The sequence below is a fragment of the Onychostruthus taczanowskii genome, unplaced genomic scaffold, assembly GCF_017590055.1.
Source record: "Onychostruthus taczanowskii isolate IOZ18803 unplaced genomic scaffold, ASM1759005v1 scaffold10, whole genome shotgun sequence".
Classification (NCBI taxonomy): Eukaryota; Metazoa; Chordata; class Aves; order Passeriformes; family Passeridae; genus Onychostruthus; species Onychostruthus taczanowskii.
The window spans coordinates 11,891,264-11,904,576 of NW_024496526.1; the positions used below are offsets into that span (position 1 = coordinate 11,891,264).

Sequence of the window (13,313 nt, forward strand, 5' to 3'; positions counted from 1 at the left end):
GAAATGAATTCTCAAAAAGAGAAATGAATCTGGTATCTTTGATGATATTCTGTACTGGATTCTCGCCCCTAATTTGCATCATTCCCAGTTTTAAGACTACTGTTAAGTTTCATTTGTGAAGATAATTTCTTCATGCTTTTTTTTTTTTTTTTTCAATTCTTGGAAATACAAGTTATTTATATCTACAGAGCTGCCAAACATAACTGAAACCACACAACAGTTGTCAGCATCTGATGTCAACTGCAAAGGCCAAAAAGCCTATTGAAGTTTGCATATGGCAACCTGGTCTCCAGAGGGAACTTCTGGTTCCAGGGAAGAAATATGGCTGTCAGACAGCCAAGGGTAACAGCCCACACTGCTGAGAATCCACAAAAGGATTTCCCTTTTGTCTTGCTAAAGAAAGATGATGCTTCTTATTTGAAGCCCAAATCAATATAATTAGATACAGGTAATCAAAAGTAAATTTTGAAATTTTCACAGATTTTTGTTTTCTGTCAAAGAAAAGGTGTGGTGAAAATATACATGTGCAGCAAAAGAAATATGACCTGTCTGACAACAGATACATTTATAATACAAGTATGTTTTACTGTAGAAGCTTGGAAGTGTTTATCTATTTATCTATCTACAACTATTAACACCTTAAAGAGAATGATGACATTTTAAAATTACTACTATTTACAGTTGTCCATATATTATTTGGCAATACAGTAAAAAAAAAATTCACTTTAACTACAATATGTGATTTCCACACAGCTAAAACCAAAATCTTCTTTTCCCTTTTGGGAAAAAGAGAGGTGGAAAAAGAGAAAAGAATCAGTCAAAGTAACACTGAGGCAACCCTGAGTAACCAGGTGGCAAAGTTTTCTTGAATGCAAGCCATAAGCAACAGGTCATGAAACCAAAATAAACATTAAGGTTGTACTAATGAAACGAGGAAATAAAACCAAAAACCCTGGAGGCCTCTCACCTTTAGCTCTGCTGGTGTGAATTCTGCCACGAACCCAAACCTCTTGATCAGCCTTCTCCACTGTCAAGTCTTTTATGCGAACCAAAACTCGATCTGAATTACAGAAAAAACCACACATCTTATAACAGTTTTTCACTTCAAACTCCAAATGCACTTTCTATCATTGCTATTGATAAAATTGATAATAAATCCAAAACATTGTTTTTTGTATCAATGGCATAACTGACTTACTGAAAACACACAAAATCCCATTTCCTTCCTTAGTGACTCGAACTTGATGCAGTATTTTTAAATTGTTCATTTTTGTCTCATACAGCAGGGTCAAACTGCACTTTACCAGCAGCAAGACTCACTGTAGTTCACGGATGGCAGAACCCAGCATGACTAAACTGGCTTTGATAGGACTTCACTGCACTACCTGCACTGATTAGTCTGAACTTCTGCTGCCTAAGGGATGTGTGCCTGCTGCACGTGCAGGGTCAAAGCTGCCGTGTTGAACCCACAAAAGAAAGGCTCAGAGGGGACATGACTACTCTCTGTATCTATCTTACACAAGTAGGAGGAATAGAACTGTAAAATAACTATTATTTAAAATAAAGAACAGAAAGAAACCACAAATAAATGTATGCTATAAATTTAAAAATATTTATTTTGATTAAAAGAACAGCATTTTGGAGCAATGACAGTATTACTGTATTGAATGGATAACATCCATTTTAAGAAAGTCTCTTTGACAACCTGATCAAGCACTACCACCACTGTCAGAGCCAAGACTGATCAGAAGAATCCTTCAAATTCAACGTAGCTGCAAAGCTAGATAACAACAGAAATTGCATGGCTTGGAAAGCACAGATTTTGGGTAGCAAAGGGAAGAAAAAGTTATCATGGAAAATATTTTTAAATAAATCAGGACTTTAAAAATTTTATACAACCATTACATCCTAATAACACGCTAGGTGCATGTTGGTATTCCTTGCATGAGTCTTTCCTCACAAACTTATCCCTCGTTTCAAACACTGAATCTGCCAAGACACTTACACTGTAGTCTTTTCCTGACAGAACTTTTCTAACATTTTGGGAAAAAAAACCAACAACTTTTGCCTGCTCCAGATTACCATCTGCTGCTCTGGACTCCTTCCTTCTGTCTCTGAATACCAGTCACAGCTTGCCCTGCAAGCCTATTATTCTGCACTGGGGATTTTAGTGGATTGAAAACTTTTATTAGCTGATGTCAGGGCAATGCAGCTCTTTCTTCACAGATACATATCAAATCCAGAACAGCATGGAAGTGCACAGAGAAATGTGACAGGAAATTGAGTCAAATGTATTCATTAAGTGTGTATGTGTGTGGGTCTGCTGGGGAAGGGAGAAATGGGAATTAGGATGTAGGATCCTTTGCCAGCAATTTCTGATATACAAACTCTGTGTAGTACTATAGGAAACATTCAACCATCACAATCCACAACCTTCAGCATTTCTAGGAGTTGATATTCAGACAGTTAAAATTACCTCAGTCAACTTGAAACTGTATTGGTACAAAGTCAAAACATTTTCTAGGTGGAAGAATAAAGACAGAAGGAGGTGTTACAGCTTTCATAGATCCTCAGTATTTCATGAGCCATCTGCATCAAATAAATATTTTTTAAAGTATTTTGGACACCTAACAGTTCATGTTTCACCAAGGGTAAACAAGACATATTTAGCACTAAAATTGTTATATGGTATTAATTATTAGAAACTATTTCACGTTTCATAAAAAGGGTAATAAACAATATCCACAAGGTGACATCCAACAGCAGATCACAAAATCACAGGATAGATGAGGCTGGCAGGATCTCTGGAAGTCATCCCACCCAATGCCATGCACAAGTAGGGTAGCATAGAGCCAGCTGTCCGAGATCATGCTCTGATGGCTTTTTAGTACTCTCAAGAAGGGAAACTCTTCCTGGGAAACCTGTACCAATCCTTGGTCACCCTCACAGGAACAAAAAATAAATTCCTGATGTTCATGGTGCCCATTGCCTCTGCTCCTGTCACCGAGCTCCACTGCAATGAGCTGGATGTAGCAACTATGCCACTTTGCTTCCCTCCTCAGACACTTCACAAATCCAGTTCTTTTTTCCCTTAATGTATAGCCCAATCTGTTCTTTTTTCTCTCAGAAATCCAACCTCTTTTAAACATAGGAGGAGAGGATAAAAGTAAAAAAAAACTGTGTGAGATACATAAAACAACACTTTTTCACCTCCAGACCCCATTCCCTGCCTGTCACATCAACCTGTTTACCAAGATAATTTATCTTGCATCATGGAATTCAGAACACTATGATCAATATTTGTGCTGTCTCTGTGTAGTGTCAGCATCTTCAAAGTACTGGAAAAATTTGAAAAAGAGAAGGCAAGTTTGACATAAAAACCTGAAAATCAAAAGCAATATTAGATGAAAGCAGCTTCCAGGGAAGGGATGTGAGATAATGGGTCTGAAGGGAAAAAAAAGGAATGGCCAAAAATGGAGTTTTACTAGCAATCATAGCCTCAAGCTAGCAGGAAGGACTTAAAGACCTGACATGACAGGAGGCATGAATATCAGATAACATAAGTAGAGGAAAGACTCAAGTGGGCCAAGAAAGAAGGCACAGGTGTAGGTGTGTGTGTGTGTGCATGTGTGTGTAAGCTCAACAGAGCAAGGTGGAGAGACAAAGTTGTGAACCTGAGAAAAGTTTCAATTTGCCTGCAGAGGAACAAGAATCTATCAGCATGGCAAAAGGACAATAAGCTTACTCCTTGGAAAGGAAGAATAACTTGTTCTGATCAGTGTGAGTAGCCTGTCCAGCCAGTGATTCCAGGACAGTGCAGCAACTGGAGTAAGAACAGAGAACAGCACCACTCCTGCTGCCCCCTCTGAGCTGCCAGCCAGGGCTGTGCTGGGCTGGCTCTGCTCACCAGACGCTGTGTGGGCTGCACACCTCATGCCACCGTGGGCTACTCTGATTTGGAAATGGCAGGCAGGCTTCAAAGACTTCACACAGACTTCAGAAACAAAATGAACACACTTCAGATAGATGGGAACACGCCTATCTGTGCTTCTCCACCACTCCCTGTCCCAGGCAGTAGCTCCTCCAAGACACCCAAGGCAAGCAGAACGCTTTGGGGAGCTACTGATGACAAATGATATCTCACCCTCTTGTGAACCCGTTGGCAAGAGCTCTCCCTGGTAGGAACTACTGAATCTGTAAATAAAAGTGCCTTACTCTCAAGGAAGGGACTAGGCTGATCTTTAGCTTTTTTGTTATATGCATTTTGTTCTTCATTTTTACCTAATTTTGGTGCTCTGGATAATCACTTTCTAAATACAGAAGAGCAGGAGTGCCATAGATTGCATTTTAAGCCAAATGGAAAACTCACTCAACATTGTCCATACACTGAGAAGTTTTTTTTAAACAAGGATGAAAGGTCAAGGGGACAACACAACTAAATATGACACTCAGCCTTTTTGACATAATTTCCTGTAGCTTTCACCATTTTCCTTCTCAACATACTTTCTTTTCTCCAGTACTTCTGAGTGCTTCTTTTGAATACGAGACAGTTGGCCTTTCTCCATGAAAGCAGGACTTGATTTGCCATCTCAATCTGCCAGCTCAGGTCCCCCACACGGTTATTTGCTCTGGGATGCAAATCCAGGAGAGGAAACACAGAGCTGGGCTGCTTCCAATGTGATTTCAACTCCAGTTCCCTTTCTCTGGCAGCCAAAATGGATTTTATTCAACAATCACTGCTAATGCAGTCTGCTGATTTGCTTGTCCTGTTACATTCTTGATATAAAGCTCCCCTTCAGTTGTTTGTTCAACTTTTGAGTGTTCTTGTGACTGCTACTCTTCCCTACATTCTGCATTTCCCTTCCTAAAGGGGCATCAACCAAAACAACCACTCAAAGGGGAAAAAAAAATCACCTAATCACAGATGATGTTTTACATTTTACCATGAAGAAGCTACAAGAAGCCAGTCTGTTACTCTCCCTCATTACCGTTTCATGCACTGAATTTAATACAAAGGTTAATATTCCTTGGGATATTGGCCTGGGAGATTGTTCTCCTGCTGCTAAGTTTTCCTGAGTCCCAATTCCCTATCAGGAGAAAATCAGGATTTTCTGAATTCAGAGTGGTATGACTGATAAAACCCATAAATATTAATATCCAATATTAATGGATTTGGTGCCCATATACAGGAGAAATGGAAGGCTGCATAAGCAGACAGATCATACTCAGACAGAGAGCACTGCTGTAGTAAGTCACAGCAGAACTTACTTGAAACACAGAAAAAAACCTGACATCTCAGGACTTAGTACATTATAATTAACAATAATTTAATAATTTTTGAACTAGTCTGCAGTGATGAACAGACACAAAACTGACAAACTGTTTAAGGCACAGTCCAGGCAAGGGAAAAAACTGAGATTCCTCTCAATCTAGAACTGAGTTCCAATATTCAACCACACTCATGGTTTTTTTTCTTCCCTCCAGTCTCAATTTCCTGTTCCAACTTGTGTCCATGACCTCCAGTTCAATTACCACACACCTTCAAAGCCTGGCCTTATCTTTCCAACACCCTCCCATTAAGCAGACTTAAACTGTAAGATCATCCCACAGCTTCCTGCTTCCAGGCTGAAGAAGCCCAGCTCCCTCAGATGCTGTGCTCCAGCCCCCTGGTAGCTCTCCACTGGACTGGCTCCAAAATGTTAATTCCTTCCTTGCACTGGAGAGCCCAAAACTGGACGTGGCACTGCAAATGCAAGTGTCTCACAAGTGCCAAATGTATCCCAACAAAGGGGGAAAATGCCAGTGCAATTTGAATGAAAAGGTTTGGTAAATGATTTCTCAAGGAAGTACTGAAGATACTTGGTAGGTAACTTCTTTTTTTTCTTCTTTCCCTCCCCCTCTCTTGCAAAAACTTTTTTTCTTTTTCAACTGACCTGGTTTGTCTTGGGATTGTATCATTGATGACACTCCATATCTTTCCTTAGCATAGTCCTAGAATGGAGTTGAGAAACACATATCAAAGAAGCACACACAAAAAAAAACTGAACAACATCATCACAGAGTTAACTGAGGGAACACAAAATAATTAGCAATAATATTTTAAAAATGCATTTTGGACTCATAAGAGATACACAAGGGAGAGAAGACAATTGTGGCCTGGATGAAAAAAAATAATTCCAGCAACAGCAACCATGCATGATGATCATTACTTGTTACCCAGAAAGCCAGTGTGATTATCTCTACAAAGAGCCTACTCCCCAAAAATATTTGAGTCCTACTTAAGTTGATAGATTTAATATTTCCTTCCCATATTCAGGCACAGTGAATTGTCACAGGCCAGAGGAACTGAACCATTAACAAAATCTGCCAGGTAAGGCGCAGAGGAAGGCAATTTTCATCAAAATATCTCAATTCTGATTTCCCATTCCTTTCCAAATAAAATCCCTTGGTTTATTTATTTTATTCTATTCAATACATGAACCAAAGTTCCTGCTAAACACTTTATTTGGTGAGGGTCTTTGCTTGTCCGCTTTTGATTAACTGTGGCGTATTTGTAACTTTAGGAGAACCACCAATACTTGAGATTCCTTATTGCTGATGCAACAACAAGCAAAAATTACTTCATAACAAAACGAACTGATGCTGATCGTTAGTACTTTGTTGTTCTTGAAGAAGCACGGGCCTACAGTTTTTCAGCACTGCTCTGTGATGTTCACTGACAAGGCAGAAGCACCTGCCAGGCCAGCAGGAGACTCTGCAGAAACCTCCTGCTGGGGAGGAGCAGCCCAGCTGTTTCTGGGGTGAGCAGAGCTCTTCAGGGAATCACAGGCTGGGCACGGCGAAGTGGGAGTGGGGGGACAGGCAGGGTAAAGCCGAAGGCAGCTGTGCCCCCGGGCTCGGCCAAACCCCGCCTGGGCCCAGCCCTTCCACCCCGGGGAGCCTCAACAGCGCGCCCGCCGCGTTCCCTGCGGAGACCCACATCAGCCGCCGACGAGTCCTCGTTCTCCGGGCGGCGGTCCTGGCCCTGCCCGCGGCCGGCGGCGCTCGGCATCCTGCGGCGGCGGCGGCGCGGTCCTCACGGTCCCTCACGACACAGCCCCGCACACGCCACGCCGCTTCCGCGCGCCCCGCTCTCGCGAGAGCACCGCCCCTGCCCCGTGCGGCGCGGGCCGAGCGTATCGCGAGAGCTGCCCCCGGCACGCGCTGCCCTCAGGGCGGGGCTGAGGGCGGGGCCGCCCGGGCGCCCTGGCCGGGGTTGTGTTCCCCTCAGAGCCGTCCCTTCAGGGAGCGGCCGCCATCCAGGCGGGTCTCGGTGCTTCCAACGCGCTGATGATGCTGAGGCGAATGCTGCTGGGCTGGGCAAGGCTGAGGCAGGATGGGTTTGGTCCTCGCTCGCCCTGCTGCACAGTCCATCACATTGTGGCCGGAGGTAACATCAGAGAATCACAGAATTGTTTGGGTTGAAAGGGACCTCTGGATATCACTCAGCCTACCCCCCCACCAATGCAGGGTTACCAGGAGCGTGTCCAGGTGGGCTTGGGATGTCTCCAGAGAGGGAGACTCCACAACCCCCCTGGGCAGCTGTTCCAGTGTTCTGGCACCCTCAGTGTAAAGTTCTTTATTGTCTGCACGTTAAAGTTTCTTTTTTACCTCATGGCCAGTGCTCCTCGTCCTGCTGCTGGGCACCACCGGAAAGAGTCTGGCACCATTCTCTTGGCACCCCCCTTGAAGATACTTATATGCATATAAATACACATGTTGGACTGTGAGGTGGCCAGCTAATGAGTGTGGAACCAAATCAAAATGCACTTTTGTTTTATTAGGCCAGCAAACGTGGCTTCCCAGTGCTTATCCTGGTAGCAGCAGTTCCAAGCTCTTGCCCAATGACCCTGTTTATAAATAGCTGCTTATTAGTGAGCTACAAGTAGGTCTGGTAGTTTTGAGAGGATGAGCAATAGTGCAAATGCAGGTGTTTCCCTCCAGCTGGGTGCTTGCTTGAAGCAATGCTACAGTTCTGAGCCAGGGCTGGCTGCAGGTGCCAGCTTTGAAACGACAGAAATCAAAGCTGCATGCAGCTGGTGAATCTATAGATTGTTTATTTTGCGCAGGGCAAGAAAGAGTTAGGGGTCCTGATTTAAATTCTAGTTTTGAATTTTCACATTTGACTAACTAATCCCTTTTGCGGTATCGATTAGAGTTCTTCATTTCCTGTCCTACAGTTGTTTATTTTGCAGCATTTTGTACTGTACTGGTTCAACATCTCTTCTCGTGGGAATCCCCTTGCAAAGTTCCCCTTATGCCTCTGTCTCAGAGAATTATCACTTCACCATGAGACCGCACAGCTTTCACAAAATCCTTTCTTCTCATGCACCGTTGAAAAGAATTAAGATTCAATGACAGAGAAGGCAAATCACTGTCAGTTTTCATTCCTCACCACATGAAACGAAGTTCTGATGGTGGGGTATTGTGTATTGTGCTTAAATGCTAGTGTAACAGTAACAAAGCACGTGGATTTCTCTGTGTCAGTTGTGTCTCTTGTTACCTGTCACGTAGAACCACTGCTCAACCTGAACCTGAACTAACAGACAGATGCAAATCTTGTGCCTCAGCACGGAGCACACAGTACCACCTGCAGGACGCAGTGCTCTGTAATTCTTGGCATTTCACCGACTTTGCTGTGAAATTCAGTCAAAAGAAACCAGCCCTGTAACCCTTATTTCTGTGCTGGGAGCCTTCCAATGGTGACTAGCATGAGTATTTCCTCTGGGGCAAATAACCTGAAGGTGGTTCTGAAGGAAAAACCCTTTAAATATAATGAGGGTGTTAACTGAAAACAAAATATGGCCTTTTAAAGGGCACTGTGGCTAATTATTCAATTGTCAAACTTCCAGAAAAAGCATTTTGCAGAGTTCATGCTCTCAGGTCATTTGTCCAGAGTCCTTTTGTCTTGCAGCGTGGAAATAGGGTTTTTTTTTTTAGCAAAAATCTGTAATACACTGAAAACAGAAAAATGAAATTAAGAATAATTTAACATGTGGCTAAACAAACCCCTCAACATTCTCCACTCAGCTTGGGTCCGCAGCAGAAAGGTGTTTTCCCCCTCACTGAATCCATTAGGAATGCTCCGTGAAGAACGCGAACCATCGGGCGCAGGCGGCACCGCGCGTTCCGCTGCGCGGGCGCTGCCGGCCGTGCGAGGGGCGGCACCTGCCTGAACCCGGGCGCGGTAAGTGCCAGCAGAGCCCGAGCCGAGCCCGCCTGCCAGGCGGAGGGGCTGGGGGAGAGCGGCCAGAGCTGTCCCCGGGGGCCTGGCCCAGGATTAGCGCATGGAAATGACATCACCCACAGCCAATCGGGGGGCCCCGGGGGTGCAGCTGGATGCAGGCCATCCTCCACTTAAGTAACAAGACATGACATACCATGTGCTAATGCTAAATAATTTATCCCTCAGGCATATAGTGAATTGCAAAGCCAAGCTGAGGCCTGGTCAACAGTTTGTAGTTTAAATTAAAATTGGCTTTCCCATCTTCAAGGCAGGGAGGGGGTTGTCAACTGTTGTGATGAAAAGGGGAATGTAGAAAATCTCTTTTCTCTTTGCTTCACTTTTTTCCCTGTTTCAATTTGATCTTATAAAAACACTTTTCAGTGATTTTGGAGTTGTATCCCACATATCTCTATTATATGAAGGAAATTCACAGAGGAAGCTTTAAGATGTTGTGAATAATTATTTTTGATATATCCTTGAAACTTAGGCTTTAGCACCTGTAATATCATAAACCAAAGCTATTCCAAGATTTAGTTATATGTGTTTCAAGTTACAAATGGCATGTGGGCGTTTCCATAGCAGAGCCATAAATTAGTCTTGTTAGGAATCCAGAGGCAATTGCTGCTGCTGCTCAGGCTGAAGCTCAGGCCCAGCCTGTGTCAGGATGCTGGAGCCAGCAGCACACAGAGGTGGGTGTGATGTTAAACCACAGCTGATGCCTGCTGAAACTGAAGCCTTTCCAACTTAGCTGTGCAGCTAAGCTTGGCCAAACCTTTGACATTTGTTAAAATGTTTAGCTGACTTTACTAAAACATGCTAAACAACAACTGAAACCACAGGAAGTTAAAGTAGTCAGCTCTTTCCATAACCTGTCCTTATACAGCATCTTAAAAAATGGTGAAATGGTAAAAATGGCTCAAACATTTTTTAATCTTCCAGTATACTATTGGCCAGGAAATCATAAGTTGCAATATGCACAGTGTTGTTGGGGAGGAGATAGGAATCACCTTCAAATTATTTTAGGAGATAAAATTAAAACCATCTCTGCCCTATGGAATAAATCAGAACATATTTACCTAGTCTCTACTTGTTTGGCAAGTTAAAACCTAGAGAGCATGAAGTGGTACAGAGATAAAAAGAGCATGTGGGGAAAAATACAAAACAAATTGGTAGTGTCTCTGAAAGGTCTTCAGGGAATTCAGCTTTATTGCCACAATAGCACACTTTTTCGTGTGCAATTACTTGTTGTCATGGAAATGGATTTTGAAGATTTCTCCTATTTTGGATGCTGCAAAGCATGCTTAATTTAATTAAGAGGTTGCCTTTGATTTTGTCCTTTCCATATTTGTTTACTTATCTAGGTTCTTGTATGATTATCAGGCCAGTATCCAAATTTGCCTTAGATAACAAAAAGAAAAAAAACATGCTGCTGTAGAAAAAAAAACGCAGGAGCAGCTAAAGTATTAATATATCATTTCTTTTGTAGGTTATATAAGTTCATAGTGTGCCTTCTGTGATAGGGAAAGCTCTTCTATTAATAATTTCAACCTTGGCAAAAGTGTATTTTTGTAATTGATCATTCTCTTTTTGCTAAAACATTTGTACAATGAATAACAAAGCCTTTGCATCTAGATCCAAGTAGGAACAAAATTTGGCAAATCCAATTCCTTCCTGGATTTTCGCAGCTCTACTTCCTTTAGGAAGTTTTTAGTCAATGGGAAACAAAGGCTTATTGAAAGGATTAAAGTTGCAACTATTCTCTTTGTTTTAGAGCTTCAGTCATGGTTTTCCTCTAGTAAACAACACTTGCAATTAATAAAACTCCTAAAAAAACAGGAACTTCGGGGAAGTACGTGCTTATGATAAGCAGCAGGATTTCTTTTGACAGAACTCTATACAAAGGTGTAGTCTTTTTAAGTTCAGACAATGATAACAATTGAGTTTCTCAAAGCATTTTGGAAGTGTTCCTTCTGATAAACACAAAGACAGCATGCTCTGCAGCCAGGGATGGGCAATACATTTAAATAGGAGATATCTTGTCAACAGTTTTTGTGTACCAAAATTATTTGAAATAACTGCAAAAAGCTCACGTTTCATATCATGCATAAACCCAGTAGTGATGTCTTACGTGATGAAATATCTGTGTGCATTGGACATACAGTGCTGCATATTTTTATGAGCTGTTATCCATAAATTGTTCATTGTTTCCTTTAATATGGTGCTTGAAGAAGGCATTTGGATACCAGTTATCCATGCATGAATAAGAACACACAGAATATTTAATCTTTATAATTTATATTTTACTCTTTTTATGTCATTAAATATCCACATTTGCAGCTGTATTTTATGTGTTTACTCCCAAGGAATTCTCTCCTGCCAGTGGGAAACTGAGGGAAACACGGTAACTTTGATGATGGCCCTCCCTGGAGGGCAGTGTGGAGCTGCCAGAGGAGTGGGACTGGCTGGCACAGGAGATGTTTAATGAACAGCTCAGCTATTGTTCTCACCCAAGTGTCCAGTTCTTTTTCTGGGGTGGCTGATGTCCAAAGGGTGCTGAAAACAGCAAAGTGGAGCATAAAGGGACTGCAGTTCTGGCTTGGCCCTTAAGTGCAAGGACATTGTTCTTTCTTACATGACATTTCTCATTTACAGAAACCATCTGAAGCCATTGTCCTTCTGATAATTTTCACACTTTTATCTCACACGGCAGATTTTTTTCTTCTGGGTTTTGTCAGCTAAGTGTTCCATATCCTTGCTAACCTCTAACCCAGAGTCAACTTCTGGTGAAGTTATAAACCTTCAGAAACAGAAAGTTGTGATGGGAATGCTGACTCAGACTTGGTTTCAGCAGCAGGAACAGTGCTCTGTTATCAGTAGATGTGAGTCAGGCACCAGCACTAAGTATGATCTTTGAGATTGCCCATTAAAAGTGTTCTTTGTTGCTGTCTGAAACAAACAAGAAGCAGAGACGAGTCATCTAAGTTATTGAATGTGTCACAGAGGATGTTAAAGGCTATTTTTGAGCCATTTTCTTACGGCAATTGTGAAGTATTTTGTAAACAATGTGTGTCATTGGTCAAGGGTGCTCCGTCAGACATTCTGCATTTCTCCATTGGCTCAGCCTCTGAAGGCAGTCACTCAGAAGTTTGTAGGTTGGTGGAAATGGACAGACTGATTCCTAGAGGAAATCAGCGTTAGCATGAGAACAACAGCTGAACTGAAATCCCATAAGCCAGGAAGAACAGCTAGACAATTACACTAACAGGTGGTTGGTTTCAAAACAAATTTCAAGGTCTGACAGCTCAGTGCACCTGCTTTGAGCTGATTTCTTTCAAGACTTGGTTTTGGCATGAGCCATTGATAAAAACCATAATTCTTTGTGTCTGAGAAAAGTCATCATTACCATATAGTGATGATAAACTGCTAAAGCTTGCTAAAAGTTGTACTTAGCCAGAAGGTAATGTGGGTCATTCTGCACACTCTGTCATTAGAATTGAATTTTTTGAACGGGGAGTTTTCTCTCTCAGACCTACCAGGCAAACATGACAGACCTCTCCTTCTGTGAGCTGAGATAATTTCATAGATTAGAGTGCTGTGATTTGAATGAGGTATGGCTTCAGCTTTTGCATTCACCATCATAAGAAAAACGAAATTTTGTTTTGACAAAGATATTCAGCAAATTCTGAGTATGTAGTAGGAAATTTTGTTTTGACAAAGATTTTGACAAAGATATTCAGCAAATTCTGAGTATGTAGTATGTATTATATAATTTATATACTGAATAATTCTAATAGTTATAAAGGTCCTACTCTTTCTTCTACATTTCTTTTAATTGCAGACATTTCATTTGGGGAGATTTTAAAATTTGCTTATATTGCGATAATTTATATACTGAATAATTCTGAATAATTATAAAGGTCCTACTCTTTCTTCTATATTTCTTTTAATTGCAGACATTTCATTTGGGGAGATTTTAAAATTTGGTTATATTGCTCTCAGCTTATAGAATTCTCATGAATTTTGGACAAAGGAAAGATAGTAATTTTCA

General features: G+C 41.7%; 1 protein-coding gene across 1 annotated transcript in view; it reads right to left on the reverse strand.

The window, feature by feature from the left end:
- The window catches only part of DARS1 (aspartyl-tRNA synthetase 1), a 37,560-nt gene extending 30,422 nt beyond the window's left edge, over positions 1–7,138 (reverse strand). Inside the window, exons 1-3 of the mRNA XM_041408397.1 lie at positions 6,980–7,138; positions 5,934–5,991; positions 968–1,060 (exon numbers count right to left, since the gene is read on the reverse strand). Coding sequence (XP_041264331.1) covers positions 968–1,060; positions 5,934–5,991; positions 6,980–7,051 — 223 coding nt within the window. The 5' untranslated portion in view covers positions 7,052–7,138. The remainder of the gene's footprint in view (positions 1–967; positions 1,061–5,933; positions 5,992–6,979) is intronic.
- Positions 7,139–13,313: the final 6,175 nt, after the last annotated feature.